General features: G+C 65.7%; 3 protein-coding genes across 12 annotated transcripts in view; 2 read left to right on the top strand and 1 right to left on the bottom strand.

The window, feature by feature from the left end:
- TMEM210 (transmembrane protein 210) lies at positions 1-1086 on the top strand. The gene is made up of 4 exons (XM_040460194.1): positions 1-141; positions 266-401; positions 612-647; positions 837-1086. The coding sequence occupies exons 1-4, from the start codon at positions 54-56 to the stop codon at positions 1036-1038; spliced, it is 462 nt and encodes a 153-aa protein (XP_040316128.1). The 5' UTR covers positions 1-53; the 3' UTR covers positions 1039-1086.
- Positions 1087-1561: 475 nt separating this feature from the next.
- Positions 1562-3269, top strand: LRRC26 (leucine rich repeat containing 26). The gene is made up of 2 exons (XM_040460193.1): positions 1562-2804; positions 2893-3269. Exons 1-2 carry the CDS (start codon positions 2132-2134, stop codon positions 3180-3182), a joined length of 963 nt encoding a protein of 320 aa, XP_040316127.1. The 5' UTR covers positions 1562-2131; the 3' UTR covers positions 3183-3269.
- Position 3270: 1 nt separating this feature from the next.
- Positions 3271-14308, bottom strand: part of GRIN1 (glutamate ionotropic receptor NMDA type subunit 1) — a 24210-nt gene continuing 13172 nt past the window's right edge. For 2 of the 10 annotated variants that reach the window (XM_040460181.1, XM_040460185.1), the window contains 15 exons: positions 14070-14244; positions 12639-12783; positions 12458-12541; positions 10385-10526; positions 10173-10300; positions 9716-9880; positions 9522-9640; positions 9279-9391; positions 9055-9203; positions 8797-8954; positions 8418-8579; positions 8100-8209; positions 7848-7993; positions 6465-6575; positions 3271-4175 (listed from right to left, as the gene is read on the bottom strand). In XM_040460181.1, coding sequence (XP_040316115.1) covers positions 4107-4175; positions 6465-6575; positions 7848-7993; positions 8100-8209; positions 8418-8579; positions 8797-8954; positions 9055-9203; positions 9279-9391; positions 9522-9640; positions 9716-9880; positions 10173-10300; positions 10385-10526; positions 12458-12541; positions 12639-12783; positions 14070-14244 — 1976 coding nt within the window. In that variant the 3' untranslated portion in view covers positions 3271-4106. Of the gene's footprint in view, positions 4176-4308; positions 4544-5524; positions 5610-6464; positions 6576-7847; positions 7994-8099; positions 8210-8417; positions 8580-8796; positions 8955-9054; positions 9204-9278; positions 9392-9521; positions 9641-9715; positions 9881-10172; positions 10301-10384; positions 10527-12457; positions 12542-12638; positions 12784-14069; positions 14245-14308 lie in introns of those variants that run through there. The other 8 variants (XM_040460180.1, XM_040460183.1, XM_040460186.1 and 5 more) reach the window with 5 other exon arrangements.

Here is a 14308-nt window from a genome sequence, read left to right as displayed (position 1 = left end):
GCGCCTTCCAATGGGTTCCATCCAGAGGTGTGTGGTGGGGTTGGGGGCTGGACATGGCCCCCTGTCCCCGGCCTGACTCCTGCCTGGCTGGCGGCCCTCTCGGCCTGATATGTCTGTCCCTCTTGCTCATCCCTGCTGCAGGTGCCTCCTCCCATCCCTGAACCCCGCCCCAGCCAGGGCCCCTCCTGGGGTGAGGGGTGGCCCCGGGGGCCCTCCACTGGCAGGTGACGAGGGCCCCTCGGCCACACGGGCCCTGTCTCTGCAGCTGGAACGTACTGTGAGTGCAGCCTCGGCCTCAGCCGCGAGGCCCTCATTGCCCTGCTGGTGGTGCTGGCGGGCGTTGGTGCCAGCTGTTTCTGTGCCCTCGTCATCGTGGCAATTGGTGCCATGCGAGCCAAGAGGTGTGTAGGCCCCGGGGCGGGCAGGGTGGGTGAGGGCCACGGGGCCCTGCTGGGAGAGGGGCCTCTGCCCCAGGTGAGCTGTCAGCCAGAGCTGGGGAACGCTATTTCCCGGAACTGGGCTGTGAAGAGGTGGGGTGCGGGAGGGGCACTTCTGGGCTCCTGGGGGCCAGCTCCCCTGCTCCAGGACTCACACCTTCCTTTGTCCCCCAGACATGAACATGCCTCCCGCAGACACATGGACAGCAGGTGAGTAACCTCAGGGGAGGACCCCACGGGTGAGCTGTGCCCCTGCTCCTGCCCCACTGGGAGGTGTGGTCACAGATGCATCAGGGGCACTGACCTGAGAGCCAGGCCTGCCCTGGGAGGGGGTTAAGTCCTCGGGAGCCCGTGCTGGTGACTGCCTGCAACAAGCCTGACCCAGCCCGTGTCGTGCAGGATGGTGGGGCACTTCGGGGTCCAGGAAGATCACACGGATCTGCACACATTGCATGTGGAGTCCCACCTCATGGACCCTGACCTGGAGGTCTCCCTGATGCCTCCCCTGGAGGCTCACGGCCTCATAACCATCCCCATGGACCCGATGGCCCCAACTCTGACTCTAGAGGAGCCGTCCCCTCTCACCCCCCCACCTGAGTAGGGCTGCGGGCAGCCTAGGGTAAGAGAATTAAACGGTATTTAGTGCTTCTGCCCTGTCCTCTCTGCGGGCTCCTCCTGGAGCCGCTGTGCGGCTGCGTGAAGGGGTGGGGAGGGGTCTGTGTGCACCTAGGTCATCTCCTTTATCTTGGATGGCGGGTGTGTGTGTGTGTGTGTGTGTGTGTGTGTGTGTGCGCGCGCGCGCGAGTGTGCGCTGCCTGCACAAGTGCCCGCGGTCTGCCCTTCAGGGCAGGAGCCACAGCCCTGGTGTTTCCATCTCCTCCTGCCATGGCCTCCGTCTAGCTCCTCCCGGCATCGTCCTGCTGCCTTGCCCCACGAAGTTGGCATGGCTCCTGGGCCCCTGCCCACCCCACCCCCACCCCGGAAAACCCCAGGACAGGTTGTGCAACTCTGGTGACTCCAGAGGGAACAGCATTTGACTGGAGAACTTGGGCTGGTGCCTGTGCCCTACCCACACTGTCTCCTTGAGGTTCTAGGAGAATCCTCACAGGGCCAGGTAGGGCAGACATGACGGTCTCCAGGTATGCAGTCCCCGCTCCACCCTACGGCCTATCCCCTGGGCTCAGGCTCCCATCATGTACTCCTGACCCCACCAAACATCCACTATGGAGATGGGACCATCCCTATACGGGGGGTGCGGGGAGGGGGCCCACTGTGTGTGTGCTAGGGTCACTTTGCTGGGCAGGAGACAGGCAGGGACGAGTGAGCAGTGAGGCCCCTGGGTCCCATTCCATGCGTGGCATCCATGAGTTTGATGGGTGTGTGTGTGTGGGGGGGGGGGGTCATCCAGCGGCTTAGGCCTCAAGGGGGGCACAGGGTGGTGGATACCCCAGGAGAGGAGAGGTGGGGCTTCTCACCGCCGCAGCTGGCACAGAGCCAAGAGGAGCCCGGCTCCGGGACAGGTGGCTGGCAGTGCAGGGTGCTGGCTATCCGCCCAGCCCCCGCCCTGGGCGCGGGGACCAGCCGTGGAACAGGAACTGCCGGCACTCGGGCTGGAGAATTAATATTTGTGCAGGCGCGGCAAAGACGCACTGGCTACGTGAACGCACGGGCAGCAGGCCTTGAGCTCTGCCCCCATGCGGAGCCTCTCCTCTCTCTCGCGGCGGCCGTCGCCGATGTTGCTGCTGCTGCTGTCGCCGTGGTCAGTCTGGGCCCAGTTGTCCGCCGCGGCCGCCTCCTCGGGAACCCCAGGCACCCCGGACTGCCCGGAGGCGTGCGCGTGCGCGCCGGGCGGCCAGGCCAACTGCTCGAGGCGCGCGCTGCCCGCCGTGCCTGCGGGCCTGAGCCGGCGCGTGCGCGCGCTGCTGCTGGACCATAACCGTGTGCGCGCGCTGCCGCCCGGCGCTTTCGTGGGCGCTGACACGCTGCTGCGCCTGGACCTGCGCGAGAACGGGCTGCGCTGGGTGCACGCGCGGGCCTTCTGGAGCTTGGGCGCGCTGCAGCAGCTCGACCTCAGCGCCAACCAGTTGGAGGAGCTGGCGCCCGGCACCTTTTCGCCCTTGCGCGCGCTGCGTTCCCTCTCGCTGGCAGGCAATCGGCTGGCGCGCCTGGAGCCGGCGGCGCTGGGCGCGCTCCCGCTGCTGTACGCGCTCAGCCTGCAGGACAACGAGCTGCCTGCCCTCGCGCCGGGACTGCTGGCCGGCCTGCCCGCTCTCCGCGCACTGCGCCTGCGCGGCAACCCTTGGGTCTGCGGCTGCGCGCTGCGTCCGCTCTGCTCCTGGCTGCGCCGGCACCCGCGGCCGGCGCCAGGTGAGCCCTCCGGGTGGGGGTAGGCGGGCCGGGAGCCACAGCCACGGTCCCCGCCGCCGCCACCTGACTGTGCACCTGTGTCCCGCAGAGGCCGAGACGCTGCTCTGCGTGTTGCCAGGGCGCCTGACGCTCAGACCCTTGACCGCCTTAACGGACGCCGCCTTCAGCCACTGCGCGCAGCGGCTCGCCCCCCGGGACCTGGCTGTGGTCTACGCGCTCGGGCCCGTCTCCTTTCTCGCCAGCCTGGCCGCCTGCCTGGCGCTGGGCTCCGTGCTCACCGCCTGCCGCACGCGCCGCTGGCGCGACACCGCCCTCGGCCCGCTGAGGAGAGCGCTGGACCCTGGCCCCGGGAGCCCCGCGGCCGCTGCTCGGGACTGAGCGGGCCTTGGCTGTTCTCGAATCTTCCCCTGTCCCCTGCCCTTCTTCACTCTCCCTGCAGGCGTCAACAAGCGACACAGACAGAAAGTTCCGTGACATTCCTTTAGACATCACCACTGCACACACCGGGTCAGGGGGCGGCGCGCGCCGGGCCCCCGGGCGGAGGGGCAGCGCGCGGCTGCGCACGGGCCGCATGGGGAAGGCACGCGCTCGACACGGGAAGGGCTGGGCCTGTACAGGTTGGCGGGCAGGGCTGAGGACAGTCCCGAGCCAGTGTGGTGGTTGGCGGGGGCGGGGAGCCTATCTTGGGCTGCGGGCTGGAGGACGCGAATAGCTGGCCCAGCCCTCGTGGGGATTGGAGAAGGTCGGAGGCAGTGGGGGATCCCCAGCGCGCTCCTAGGAGGCAGCTGCCAGCTGAGGGTCAGAGTCTGCCACTGGGGGACGGGCAGGGCCAGCTGGATGGATAGGGTCAAGCGGAGAAGGGAAATGGGTCAGAAAAGAGGGGTGGAGCTGAGGCTGCCAGGAGCAGGCGCTGGAGGAGGGGGTGACCCAGCCAGTTGGGGCCTCGCACCCCCACTGTGGCTCTGGTAGTGGCTGGAGAAGGATGGGGCTTCAGTCTCTGCTCCAAGCCCCTCTGGCCAGGTTAGCCCCTCTCCCCACTGCTTAGAGACCCCAGGGCCCTGCCTCTGCCGGAGTGCCCTGTGGCCCTGCCCAGCCAGCTCAGCTCTGGCCTGTCCTCAGCCGCTCTGGTCCGAGCCTCGGTCCAGCAGGGGCTGCCCGCCAGGCAGCAGGGCGGACAGACAGACGGGAGGCCCAGGGTGGGCAGTCTTGGGCGGGTGGGCTTCCCTCAGGCCTTCCCGAGCAGCAGGACCCATCAGTGTCCTTGGCCGGGCTAACTGGGCAGGTGGGCGCCTCCGGGGGGCCTCACACCACGGTGCTGACCGAGGGATCTGAGAGGTTGAGCGTGCCCGTGATATCAGTGGGATGATACTGCTGCAAAATAGAAATACACAGACAAGGCAGCCCGTTAGCCCCCATGCTCGGGGGCACGCGCAGGGCCGGGACGGGTGGACCGGCCAGCCGGCCGACCGGCGGGCGGGCGGGCGCGGCCTGGGGGAGGCTGGGGGGCGCTCCTCCCCCTGACCCCGTCGTGCTCCGGGACTCTGCGTGGGCCGGGCCGCTGTCCCGTCCATCTGTCTGTCTGTCTGCGGGGGAGGGGGGCAGAGGAGGGCGGGCAGGGCGTCTCAGCTCTCCCTATGACGGGCACACATCTGCAGCTGGCCCTCCTCCCTCTCAATAGCGCGTCGCGGCAGCACTGTGTCTTTTTGGTTTTGCAAAGCGCCGCGTCCACCCCCGGTGCTCTATAAATAAGAACCAACAATCAATACCCGCTGGCCCCGCCGGCCGCCAGGGACCCCAGCCCTGAGCGCCCAGTGCTGCCCTGGCCCGGACCGGCCACAGGACAGGGGCAGAGGATCTTAGCAGCCGGACCGACCCCACCCCTCCCAACAGAGCCCCCCACCCAGGCCTCCCTCCAAGCAGGCGCCCAGCCCGTAACGGGGAAACTGGGCTGCCCTCCCCCGCCCAGCCCCTCCAGGTGGCAGTACCCCCAGTCACCCCTACAGGGCAGAGCCCCAGCCCCAGATGCCACATGGCGTCAGGGCTGGCCTGGGGGATGGTCCCTGGTGTCCACAGAGGCTCAGGCAGAGTCTGTTGGGAGTGTGTCCCCAGAAAGGCACCTCGAAGGTCTCTGAGCTGCACCTGGACAAGCTAAGGGCATGTGTGTTTTCTTTGGGCAGGAGTATTGGTTGGTTGGGGCGGGGGGGGGGCTCAAGGAGGCCCTCAGAAAGTTCCCTGTGTAGCTTTTGTGCTCCTCCCTAAAAGTGCTGTCTGTGAGGATACCCTTGTCTCCAGGCCTGCCCCACCACCCCTCCTCTCTGGTCTTGGGTTTCTCCTTGAACCCCTTGGCAAGGGCCACTGGCTCAAGCTCTGCACACTTTTGGGCTCCCAGCTCCCCGACCCTCAGTCTCCACCCGCTGCCAGTGCTGAGCCCCTCCTGGGAAGCAGAGCGGCCCAGGTCTCATGGGCCGCTCTTGGGGCACCCTGATGGCTTTACCCTGGACTCCCGATTATTCTGTGCAAGCCCTGTCTGTGTCCTGGAGATGTGCCCCCCTTCCAGTGGACTGTGTGTGGGGGAGTCTAAATCCCATATCCACCCTGAAGCATAAGCTTCTGCGGGATGCGGGCCAAGCTGCCCCTGGACTGCAGGGAGGCCAAGGGCAGTGCTGACTCTGGGCGGCCCCCTCCCCACCTCAGACCGGGGTGCCCCTAGCAAGGCTGGGTCCATTTTAGGGGCTTTTATTCCAAGTGTGCGCATCTGATGCAGCGACAAACTGCCCAAGTTAGGAGGCCTGCTCTGACGTGGCCCCGTGGGGAGAGGAGCTGGAGGGTCAGGAGCTGAGGCGCTGGTCCTCTCCACGGAGGCCTCTCCTTCCTGGGCCTCTGTCTGGGAGCCTCAGTGACTCCGGCTCTGTAGGCCACAGCTCAGCCTGGGGTGGGTTCCACCCCCTCTGGTGCCACCCAGTCCCCGCCTGACAGTCCCCTGCGGCTGGGGGCCTGTTCCAACTCCAGGCCCCAGCCGTCCACCCAGACAGAGCCAGGCCCGGCCCCCAGCCCCGGCCCACACAGAGACCACATGGAAAGGGTGCAACAGGCATGGCTCTGGTGAGACACGTGAGACAGGTGTCTGCGTGGTGGGGCTGGCGGCCAGACAGACGGGCGGATGGGACATCACAGCCACCCCTCCATGGATGTCGCAAGGGGTGGGAAAGAGGGCAGTGGGCCGCTCTGGGAGAGGCTGGAGAAACGGACGTAACAGAGAGGTGGTGTGGCCTCCTGACAGTGAGGAGTCCGGGACAGATTGGCGCCGGGCTCCCGGGGCCCTGGGCGCAGCCCCGAGTCGGTGAGGCTGACCAACGACATGACACAGCTTCAAGATGGCGCATGGCGTCATGGCATGGGGGGCAGACCAACGCAGAGACACATGGGGAAAGAGGGCCCAGTGAGGGCCAGTGGGAGAAAGGACCAAGAAAGGTCTAGAGAGTCAGAGAGTGAAGACCTCGTGTGCTGGGCAAATAGAGATGAGGGCAGAAGGGCCACAGCGGTCAGAGGTGGGGTGGATGGGATGGTGAGGGAGAGGGCACGCCTGATGCACGGGACACAGACACGGGGGCGGGGCGAGATAAGAGTCGGAGACGTGGGACTGGGCGTTCTTCCCCTTACCGTGTCTTTGGAGGACCTACGTCTCTTGAAGCTGGAAGCCAGGGTGGAGGTGATAGCCCTAAATGTGGCTTTCTTTTTAGGGTCGGGCTCTGCTCTACCACTCTTTCTATCCTAAAATGAATATGTATAAGTGATTAGACGGCTAAGGGTGGCGGCCACACCTGCCCTCGCCTGCTTCTCGGGGGCTGCTGCCCAGCCTGGCCGCCGCCGCTCAGGCCCTCGCTCCTGCCTGCCTCCCTGTGCTGGACAGACGCACCAACAGCCGAACGTGTGCAGGCGGCCTCTGCTCCTGCCCGGTCTTGGGCCTGACCTTGCTCGTGCTGGGGCTGGACTTGGGAGGGGGTGGGGGGTGGGGGGTCCCGTCTGGCTCTCTTCCTGGGACGTCTGCCTGGCTCCCTGGCTCCTGGGTGGCCCTGGATTACAGGTGTCCCGAGGAGAAGGGTCCCCCAAGCACCGGAGGAGTCGCCCCTCGGGCCCTGCCAGCGATTCTGTCCCCTGAGGGGGCACGCCAAGATTCGGGAAGGGGCCGAGGGGCCGAAGGCAGGTGGCGAGATGAACCGGAGAGATAGATAGATGGAGGTGGCTTCCAGACCCTGGCCTGGGGTCTGATGGCCAGGATGGCCCTGTGCCAGCTAGTGAGAGCAGTGACCAGGTCCCAAGAGCAAGAGTGGGCAGATGAGAGGTGTGGGGGCTCCAGCAACCCATCCTCCCGCTCCCCCGCCCCGGGCCTGGCCCTCCCTCTCTGAACATCAAATTCATCCCAGGACACAGGCTCTGGGGAATCACCCAGAGAAAGAGAAGAGAAGAAGCAAGCCAGAAAGGACCCTGGGGCGTGAGCCCTCAGGCCTGCGCAGGCCCCACTGCCTGCCCTATGCCAGGTGGGCCGTGGCTGCCCCGTGTGCAGCCTGTTTCCAGCCGGCAGCAAGTTCCCACAGACACGGCCTGGAGTGCCAGGCAGGGCCAGCTCGCCCGACTCAGGCTGGAGTTATGGAGCACAGGACACGGCAGGGCAGCAGGGAAGGGGGTCCCTGGAGGGTGCCGAGGGGAGGCGTGGGGCGGCGAGGGCAGAATGTCTTGGACTCACGTGCTATACCCAGGTGGGTCCCTGTCTTACCCTGCCTCAGTTTGCCTTCCTATGGAATGGGCGCCGGTGGGCGACTCTGGAGACAGAGGGGCCAGGCGGAGGCTTGGAGCCGGGCTTTGCAGGGGGCAGCCACCCGCAGGTGGCCCCCGGCAGCGCTGCCCCTGGCTGTGGCTCCTAGCTCCGGTCCTGCCCACATGGGCTCCCGGGGGCCAGAGCCAGCGCTTCGGCCTGCGGGAATGGAGGAGGGCCGGGGCCAGGCCGGGCCGTGGGCACCAGGCCTCGGAGAGTGCCTGTCCTACCTGCAAGTTCTTTCTCCACACGTTCACCGCGGCAAAGGCTAGCTGCATCTGCTTCCGGCGAGCGTCCTTGTGTCGCTTGTAGGCGATCTCAATGAAGATCAGGAAGATGCCGGCCACAATGCCCCCAGCCACCAGCATGAAGACCCCTGTGGGCCAGGACCCAGGGCCTTAGCTGTTGGCTGCCGGCCTGCAGGCCCCTTGGAGAACCCCGCCAGTGTCCGCAGGGGGACGGAGGGCGATGGGGACACCCACCTGCCATATTCTCGAAGGTGAGGGTAGCAGGGGCGTTGCTGCGCGAGTCACACTCCTGGTACCGCACCCACGTCTTGTCCAGGTCTTCCATGAAGCCGTTCTCGTGGGACCTGGGGGGGGAGGGGGGAGGGCGCGGCCCGGAGTGGGCGGGGCCCGAAGCGGGCGGGGCCTGGCCCGCGGTGGGCGGTGTCTGTGTGCCGCGGCGGCGGCGGCGGCGGCGGCGGGCGGCGGGGTCGGGCTCTGGGGAGGGGTCCGCCTCCGGTGGGAGGCTCTCGGAGGAAGGTGCAGGACCGCGGGCGGCGGGGGAGGCCAACTCACTTGAGGATGGACAGGGAGACGTTCTGCTTCCAGGGGCTGTCCTTGCGCATGCCGATGCCGAAGCCTGAGCGGAAGAACAGCTCGCCAGTGGTCACTAGGTCGCACTTCTGCGAGGCCTCAAACTCCAGCACCGCCGAGTCCCAGATGAAGGCATGAAGCTTGCTGCGGGCAGGAGCGGGGGTCATGGGCGCGCGGCACAACCGGTCTGCCCTCGCCCCTGCACCTGGTACGCCTTCGTCCTGCCCGACCCGAAGCCTCACCTCTATCTCCGTCCCGTGGTTCCCGTCCAGCCTGGACGGACACTCTTCCTGTAGGGGTGGATGCCCCTCCCCCGTCCGCCCCCTCGCGTGTCCCGCACGTCCCGTCCCCCCCCCCTCACTTGTCCCGCACGGCTTGGATGGCCTCGGCCGCGCTCTCATAGTTGTGCTTCTCCATGTGTCGGTACATGGTGCTCAGCTCCACCTGCCGCCGGAAGTAGATGTCCACCGAGCTCTGCTTCACAGTCGCGTAGATGAACTTGTCCGAGGGATTCCTCAGCTGCCGGGTCAGAGGGCAGGGCTCGCGGCTGCTCCCGGGCTCCACCCGAGGCAGAGACCCGCCGACCTCACGCCGGCCGCCCGCAGCGGCTAAGCCTCACCCGCGGGTCGTTGATGCCGGTGATGCGCTCCTCGGGCCGGTCCAGCACCAGGAAGGCCGCCAGGTTGGCGGTGTAGGAGGCCACGATGATCATGGCGAAGCCGGCCCACACCATGCCCAGGATGCGCGCAGAGAAGCTTCGGGGGGCGCCTGCGGGCAGAGGCCAGGTCAGCTCCCGGCGCGCGGGAAGGGGCGGAGCGGGAGGCGGCCGGGACGTGGCCTCACCTTCCCCGATACCCGAGTTGAGCAGGACGCCCCAGGAGAACCACATGGCCGAAGACAGGGTCAGCGCGTCCTCCTCCTCCTCTTCACTGTTCACCTTGAACCGGCCGAAGGGGCTGCGGGGAGCAGAGGGCCGGCGGGAGAGGGCTGGAAGGGCAGCCCTGCCCCGCCCCGCCCCCCGCGGGGGGCCGCCCCCCCCCCCCCCCCCCCCGCAGGTGGAGGCGTCAGGCCCTCGGCCGCGCTCACCTGAAGCGATCCAGCAGGTACAACATCACCGCCACCACGTGCACCGAGAGCCCCACCAGCAGCCACAGTGTGCTCTGGAAGGGCTGCATGAACGAGTCCAGCGTGCTTCGGGGGATCTCCTGCAGGTGCATGGGCTGTCAGCGCCTCCCGACCTCACCTCGGACCCCGCCCCAGCCGCGCCGGGCCCTGCCCACCTTCTTGACCAGAATGGTCAGGCCCTGGTACTTGAAGGGCTTGGAGAACTCGATGTACTGTGCGCGCTCGTTGTTGATGGTCAGGGGCGCCACGATCATGTCCGCCTGCCCGCTGAGCAACTCGCCCATCATCCCGTTCCACTCCTTCTTATTGCTGTTGTTCACCTGCGCGGCGATGCTCCGGTGGGTGCGCGGACACCGTCCGTCCCACTCCAGCCGCCGGCTCCCGCCTGGGCTCAGCTCTTGGGTCACCCACTCCAGACCGGGCCCCAGTCTGCAGGCCCCGCCTTGCCCGCAGGCCCCGCCCGCACCAGGTCCCGCCCGGTTCGCAGGCCCCGCCCACACCCGCCCAAGCCCCGCCCCCGCTGGCAGGCCCCGCCCACCCCCTGTCCCAGTCCTTAGTAAGACTCGGTCCACCCGGTCCCGCCCCTCGTGGCTCCCGGCAATCCACGCGTACCCGCTCTTGAGTGCCAAACTTGCCATCGGCCACCAGGTGCACCTCATAAGTGAAGTTCATGGTCCGCGCCAACTTGATGAGCAGGTCAATGCAGAAGCCATAGCAGCACTGAGGCACTGTGTGGCGTGCTAGGGAGGTGGACAGGGGCCGTAACCACCGAGCTCCTGGCTACTCCGCTCCGCGCCCGCGCCCCACGCCCGTCTGGCACTCACGGCTGCCCGGTGACGTGTCATTGGGTCCTGTGCAGATCACCTTCTTCACCGGGTCCCCATTGACCGTGAACTCCTCCTTGCATGTGCCATCGCTCAGCGTGGGCTTGACGTACACGAAAGGCTCCTGGTGGATCGTCACAATCTGGGGGGGTGGGGGGGTGGGGAGAGACCCAGCCTGGACCATCCACCCTCAGCGCCCAGACTCCCCTGCACTCCCTCCAAGCCCCTGGTGTCCCCCCACTCCTGCCGCTTCCCTTCTGCTCAGCCTCAGGGGGCCAATCCACATCTTCCCCGGCCACCATCAACAACATCTGGCCGTTGCCCTCAGGAGGGTCCCCAGACTCCTCAGCATTCAGAAGACACATGGCCTCCTGAAACAGTGTGCCCTCCTCTTGGCCACTTGTCTTGGGGATCTTGGCTTACACATCACTCCTTCCATCAGAGGAGCCTGCTGGAATGGCCAGTGTGCCCAGCACCTTCTCTGATCTCTCGGGGACGAGAAACTCCCTGTCCCGGCCCAGAGCATGCACCCTGCCTGCCACCATCCACCATGAGGACAGGGGCATGTCTGACATCCACTCTGAGCCTGCACAGGACCTGGGACCCGCAGGGACCACCCTTGTCTGACCACCTGGCCTCTCCTGGCCTTCAGCCTCTTCACCAATGGCTATCTGATCATCTATCTGTCCTGCCTCTCTCTTTCCTTTGCCAATGCTGTCCTCTCTCCCGTAGCTTGCCTCTCAGCCCAAGGGGATACTTGAGGCTTACGCTGGGGTTCTCTCTTCTTCCTATCTTCCAGGGGCCCATAGCCTAGGGGATGAGGGGGACAGATACAGGACACGGGGGGGCTGAGCCAAACGCAACAGGTTGAGCCTGCGGAGTGAGCAGGGATCGGTTTGAGAAGGATTCTCTCCTGGCACATGGGGGACGGTGGGTCTGCAGGGCGGGCTGGCCAGAGCCTCAGCTGTAAGGGCAGCATTTTGACTTTTCCCCTGGGGGACTGGGAGCCCCTGCAGGAGCTGTGTAAACTTTCATCACGTTTTTCCATTATACAAGCAATGTATGTTTGCACGTTTAAAAAATCGGTGAGACCAAAAAAAAAAAAAAAAAAGTTGAAAAAGCCATCTGAATCTGGCCGCCCGGATGGGACCATCTGGACCATCTGGCCATCGGTGTTTGGGCTCTTACTTTCACTTTCCAACACAAGGTATCGAACTGCAAGGAGCCGGGGTGGCTTTGGAAAAGCCCGCTCTGCCTGTCATGAAGGATGGTGACCTGCGGGCAGGTGCTGACCTGGGTCTGGGTGAGAGGCCCTAGGGGGTGGCCTCAGAAAGGAGACTAGGTCAAGAGACATTCGAGGACCTGTGCGTGCCGGGAGAAGGTTCACTGGGCCCACGGCACTTAGGATCTTTGCCTTTGGTGATCTAAGATTCTAGCCCAGTGCTGCCGTGGGCCGGTAACAGGAGGGGCTCTCACGAGAGTGCCGAGGAGGACACAGGGGCCCAGGGATGAGCCCAAAGGAGCAAGGAAGAGAAGTTGTGAGGGGAAAGGCCAGCCAGGAGGGTCTCCCAGAGGCCCCGGCAGGAGGGAACAGCCTGCCATGGAGAATGCTGTGTGTGTGGGGGGGGGGGGGGGGCGCAGGGGTGAAAGGACGGTTTGACTCAGTCATGGTGAGAGGCTGCGAAGACTGCGGGTGGGGTGGCTAGGGTCCCCCAGAGGGGTGATGAGTGCAGGAGCTCGAGTCCACAGAACAACCTCTGTCTGTCCCTCGTCCCCTAGCAGCTCATCCCCAGGAGAGTCCTATCCCACACGGCTCCCTGACTGAAGTGCATTTGGATCCAGAGACGCTCTGGAGAGAGCCCACGGGACGGGGCCCAGCAGCTGCCTCTCCTCCCTCCACCTGCTCTCCCTGCTTGCTCTGTGTCACCAGGTGTGGGCTGTGGCAGCCGGGCGCCGGTCCATTCCCCACTCGCTTCGGTCCTTTGCACTGGCCTCACTGTCCCCTCCTGTGGGCCCGCGGAGCTGGATGGAGTGTCTGGGTGTGGATGCTGGCACAGGGCGGTAGGCCCCCACCTTCAGCCTGGTGGACATCTGGTACCCTCGGGGCTTCTCTGTCTCTCCGCCTGGCCAGATGATCTTCCTGTCGTTGGGGATAACCTGGGGGTGGGAGTATGAGATGGAGGGTGGCCACGCAGGGGTCTTGGCCCCAGGACCCTAAGGCCCCAGCCCCCACCCCCTCATGACCCCCACCTACGTGGGTGCCGTTGTAGATGCCCACTTGCACCAGCTTGCGGTTCTGCAGGTTCATGATGCTGTAGTTGGCGAACTTCCGGTCCCCATCCTCGTTGAACTCCACACGGCCTGTCACCCCGTCTGCGTACTTGGAGGACATCAGCACCCTGGGGAGGGCGGTGCGAGCACACTTACCGGACACGTTCCCCCTCCCCGGCCTTCTGAGCAGCCCTGGCCCCTCCCTCCGCCTCAGTGCCAACAAGGAGAGGTTAGCAGGAACCAGGCCCTCGTGCTGGGAGTCAGACGCTGTGCCTGCCTGCACCAGACGGAGAGCACCGCCGTGGTAGCCCAGCGACTCCCGAGCCCACGCCCCATTCGAGGGCCTTCTGCGCTTTGGGACACTCGAGCCTCCCAGCAGCCCTGGAAGGGAGCAGTAACCTGCTCACCAACAAGGGAAGTAGGGCCGATGTGCTGTCCTGTCGGTACGTGCACGCGTAGCGTGCCCACGAGCCATACACGTGAACACGCGTGGCCCTCGTGTGGACGCATCCCTACGCATGTGTGCGTGCCGCGTGCCTCGCCGAGTGTGTGCGCATCTGCTGCACAAGCCTGCCGTTGTGTGTGTGCTCCTGTTGTGGGCGCCATAACTGTGGTTCTGCACATGCGATTCCGCGGCTGCTACTTAGTGGGGGGGAGGGGGTCTGGTGATAGGCTGAGTGGCACAGTGTCCAGGGTGCTGTGAAGTAACTCCTGCCCCACTATGTCCATCCACTTGGACATCTGGCCAGCCCTGGCTCCCTACAGGCTTAGGTTCCATCCTTAGGGGGCTCCTTGTCTGATGTTCTCGGTACTTGGAAGCCCCCTGTCCCCATCTGCAGCAGGGGCCTCCTCCCAAGGGCTGTCAGCTACCCTGGGGAGCTGGGGTGGGTCTCGGGGTCAGGAGCAGTGGAGGCAGCCACGATTTCAGTGACATCGGAGACATTAATGTCGCTGCTGGAAATGGGACAGATGATTATCACAGTGGAGCTGGAGGTGGTGGTGGAAGACAGATGGGGGGCCAGGGGGGAAGTCCGGGAGATGCCTGTACGTGTAGGATGTCGGACCACCTGCTGAGGAGCGACCACTCTCATCTTCTGAGAGGCCTCACCCACCTCCAGAATAGAGTCCCGCCCACCTCTAGAAGACAATCCCGCCCCCCTCACCTCTAGAAGAGAGACCTGCCCCTCCTCCAGAAGAGTCCCGCCCTCCTTTTGAAGAGACCCCAGCCACCTCTAGAAGACAGTCCCGCCCGCCTGTAGAAGAGAAACCCGCCCTCTTGATGAGAGTCCCGCCCTCCTCTAGAAGAGAGTCCCGCCCCTCCTCCAGAAGGGAATCCTGCCCCCACCTCTAGAAGAGTCCTGCCCACCTCTTGAGGAGAGTCCCCGCCCACCTCTTGAAGACAATCCCCGCCCACCTCTTGAAGAGCGGCCCTGTCTTCCAGATGTTGGTGTTGCCCACGCAGCCCCGCGGTGGGTCGGTGATGTTCTCCTTCTCCAGGAGTTCGTGCACCGCCTGGGCCACCACACCGACGGCGTCACTGATGTGGGCCGACTCGTTCTTGCCATTGATGAGCTGCAGTCCGATGATGCCTGGGGCGAGTGGGGTGGGCTTAGTGTCCGTGGGGGACCCCTGCCCACCGGGACCCAGAGAGGT

This window comes from Herpailurus yagouaroundi, unplaced genomic scaffold, assembly GCF_014898765.1.
Source record: "Herpailurus yagouaroundi ecotype Mexico unplaced genomic scaffold, PumYag 249, whole genome shotgun sequence".
NCBI lineage: Eukaryota > Metazoa > Chordata > Mammalia > Carnivora > Felidae > Herpailurus > Herpailurus yagouaroundi.
This window is presented reverse-complemented; position numbering and strand designations above follow the sequence as displayed.

Bases quoted from the DNA above. Each gene is read 5' to 3' on its own strand.
- LRRC26 (XM_040460193.1), top strand. From the start codon at position 2,132: ATGCGGAGCCTCTCCTCTCTCTCGCGGCGGCCGTCGCCGATGTTGCTG. The intron at 2,805-2,892 runs GTGAGCCCTCCG...TGTGTCCCGCAG, and splicing joins GCACCCGCGGCCGGCGCCAG to AGGCCGAGACGCTGCTCTGC.
- TMEM210 (XM_040460194.1), top strand. From the start codon at position 54: ATGGCCCCCTGTCCCCGGCCTGACTCCTGCCTGGCTGGCGGCCCTCTC. The intron at 142-265 runs GTGCCTCCTCCC...CTGTCTCTGCAG, and splicing joins CTTGCTCATCCCTGCTGCAG to CTGGAACGTACTGTGAGTGC. The intron at 648-836 runs GTGAGTAACCTC...CGTGTCGTGCAG, and splicing joins CGCAGACACATGGACAGCAG to GATGGTGGGGCACTTCGGGG.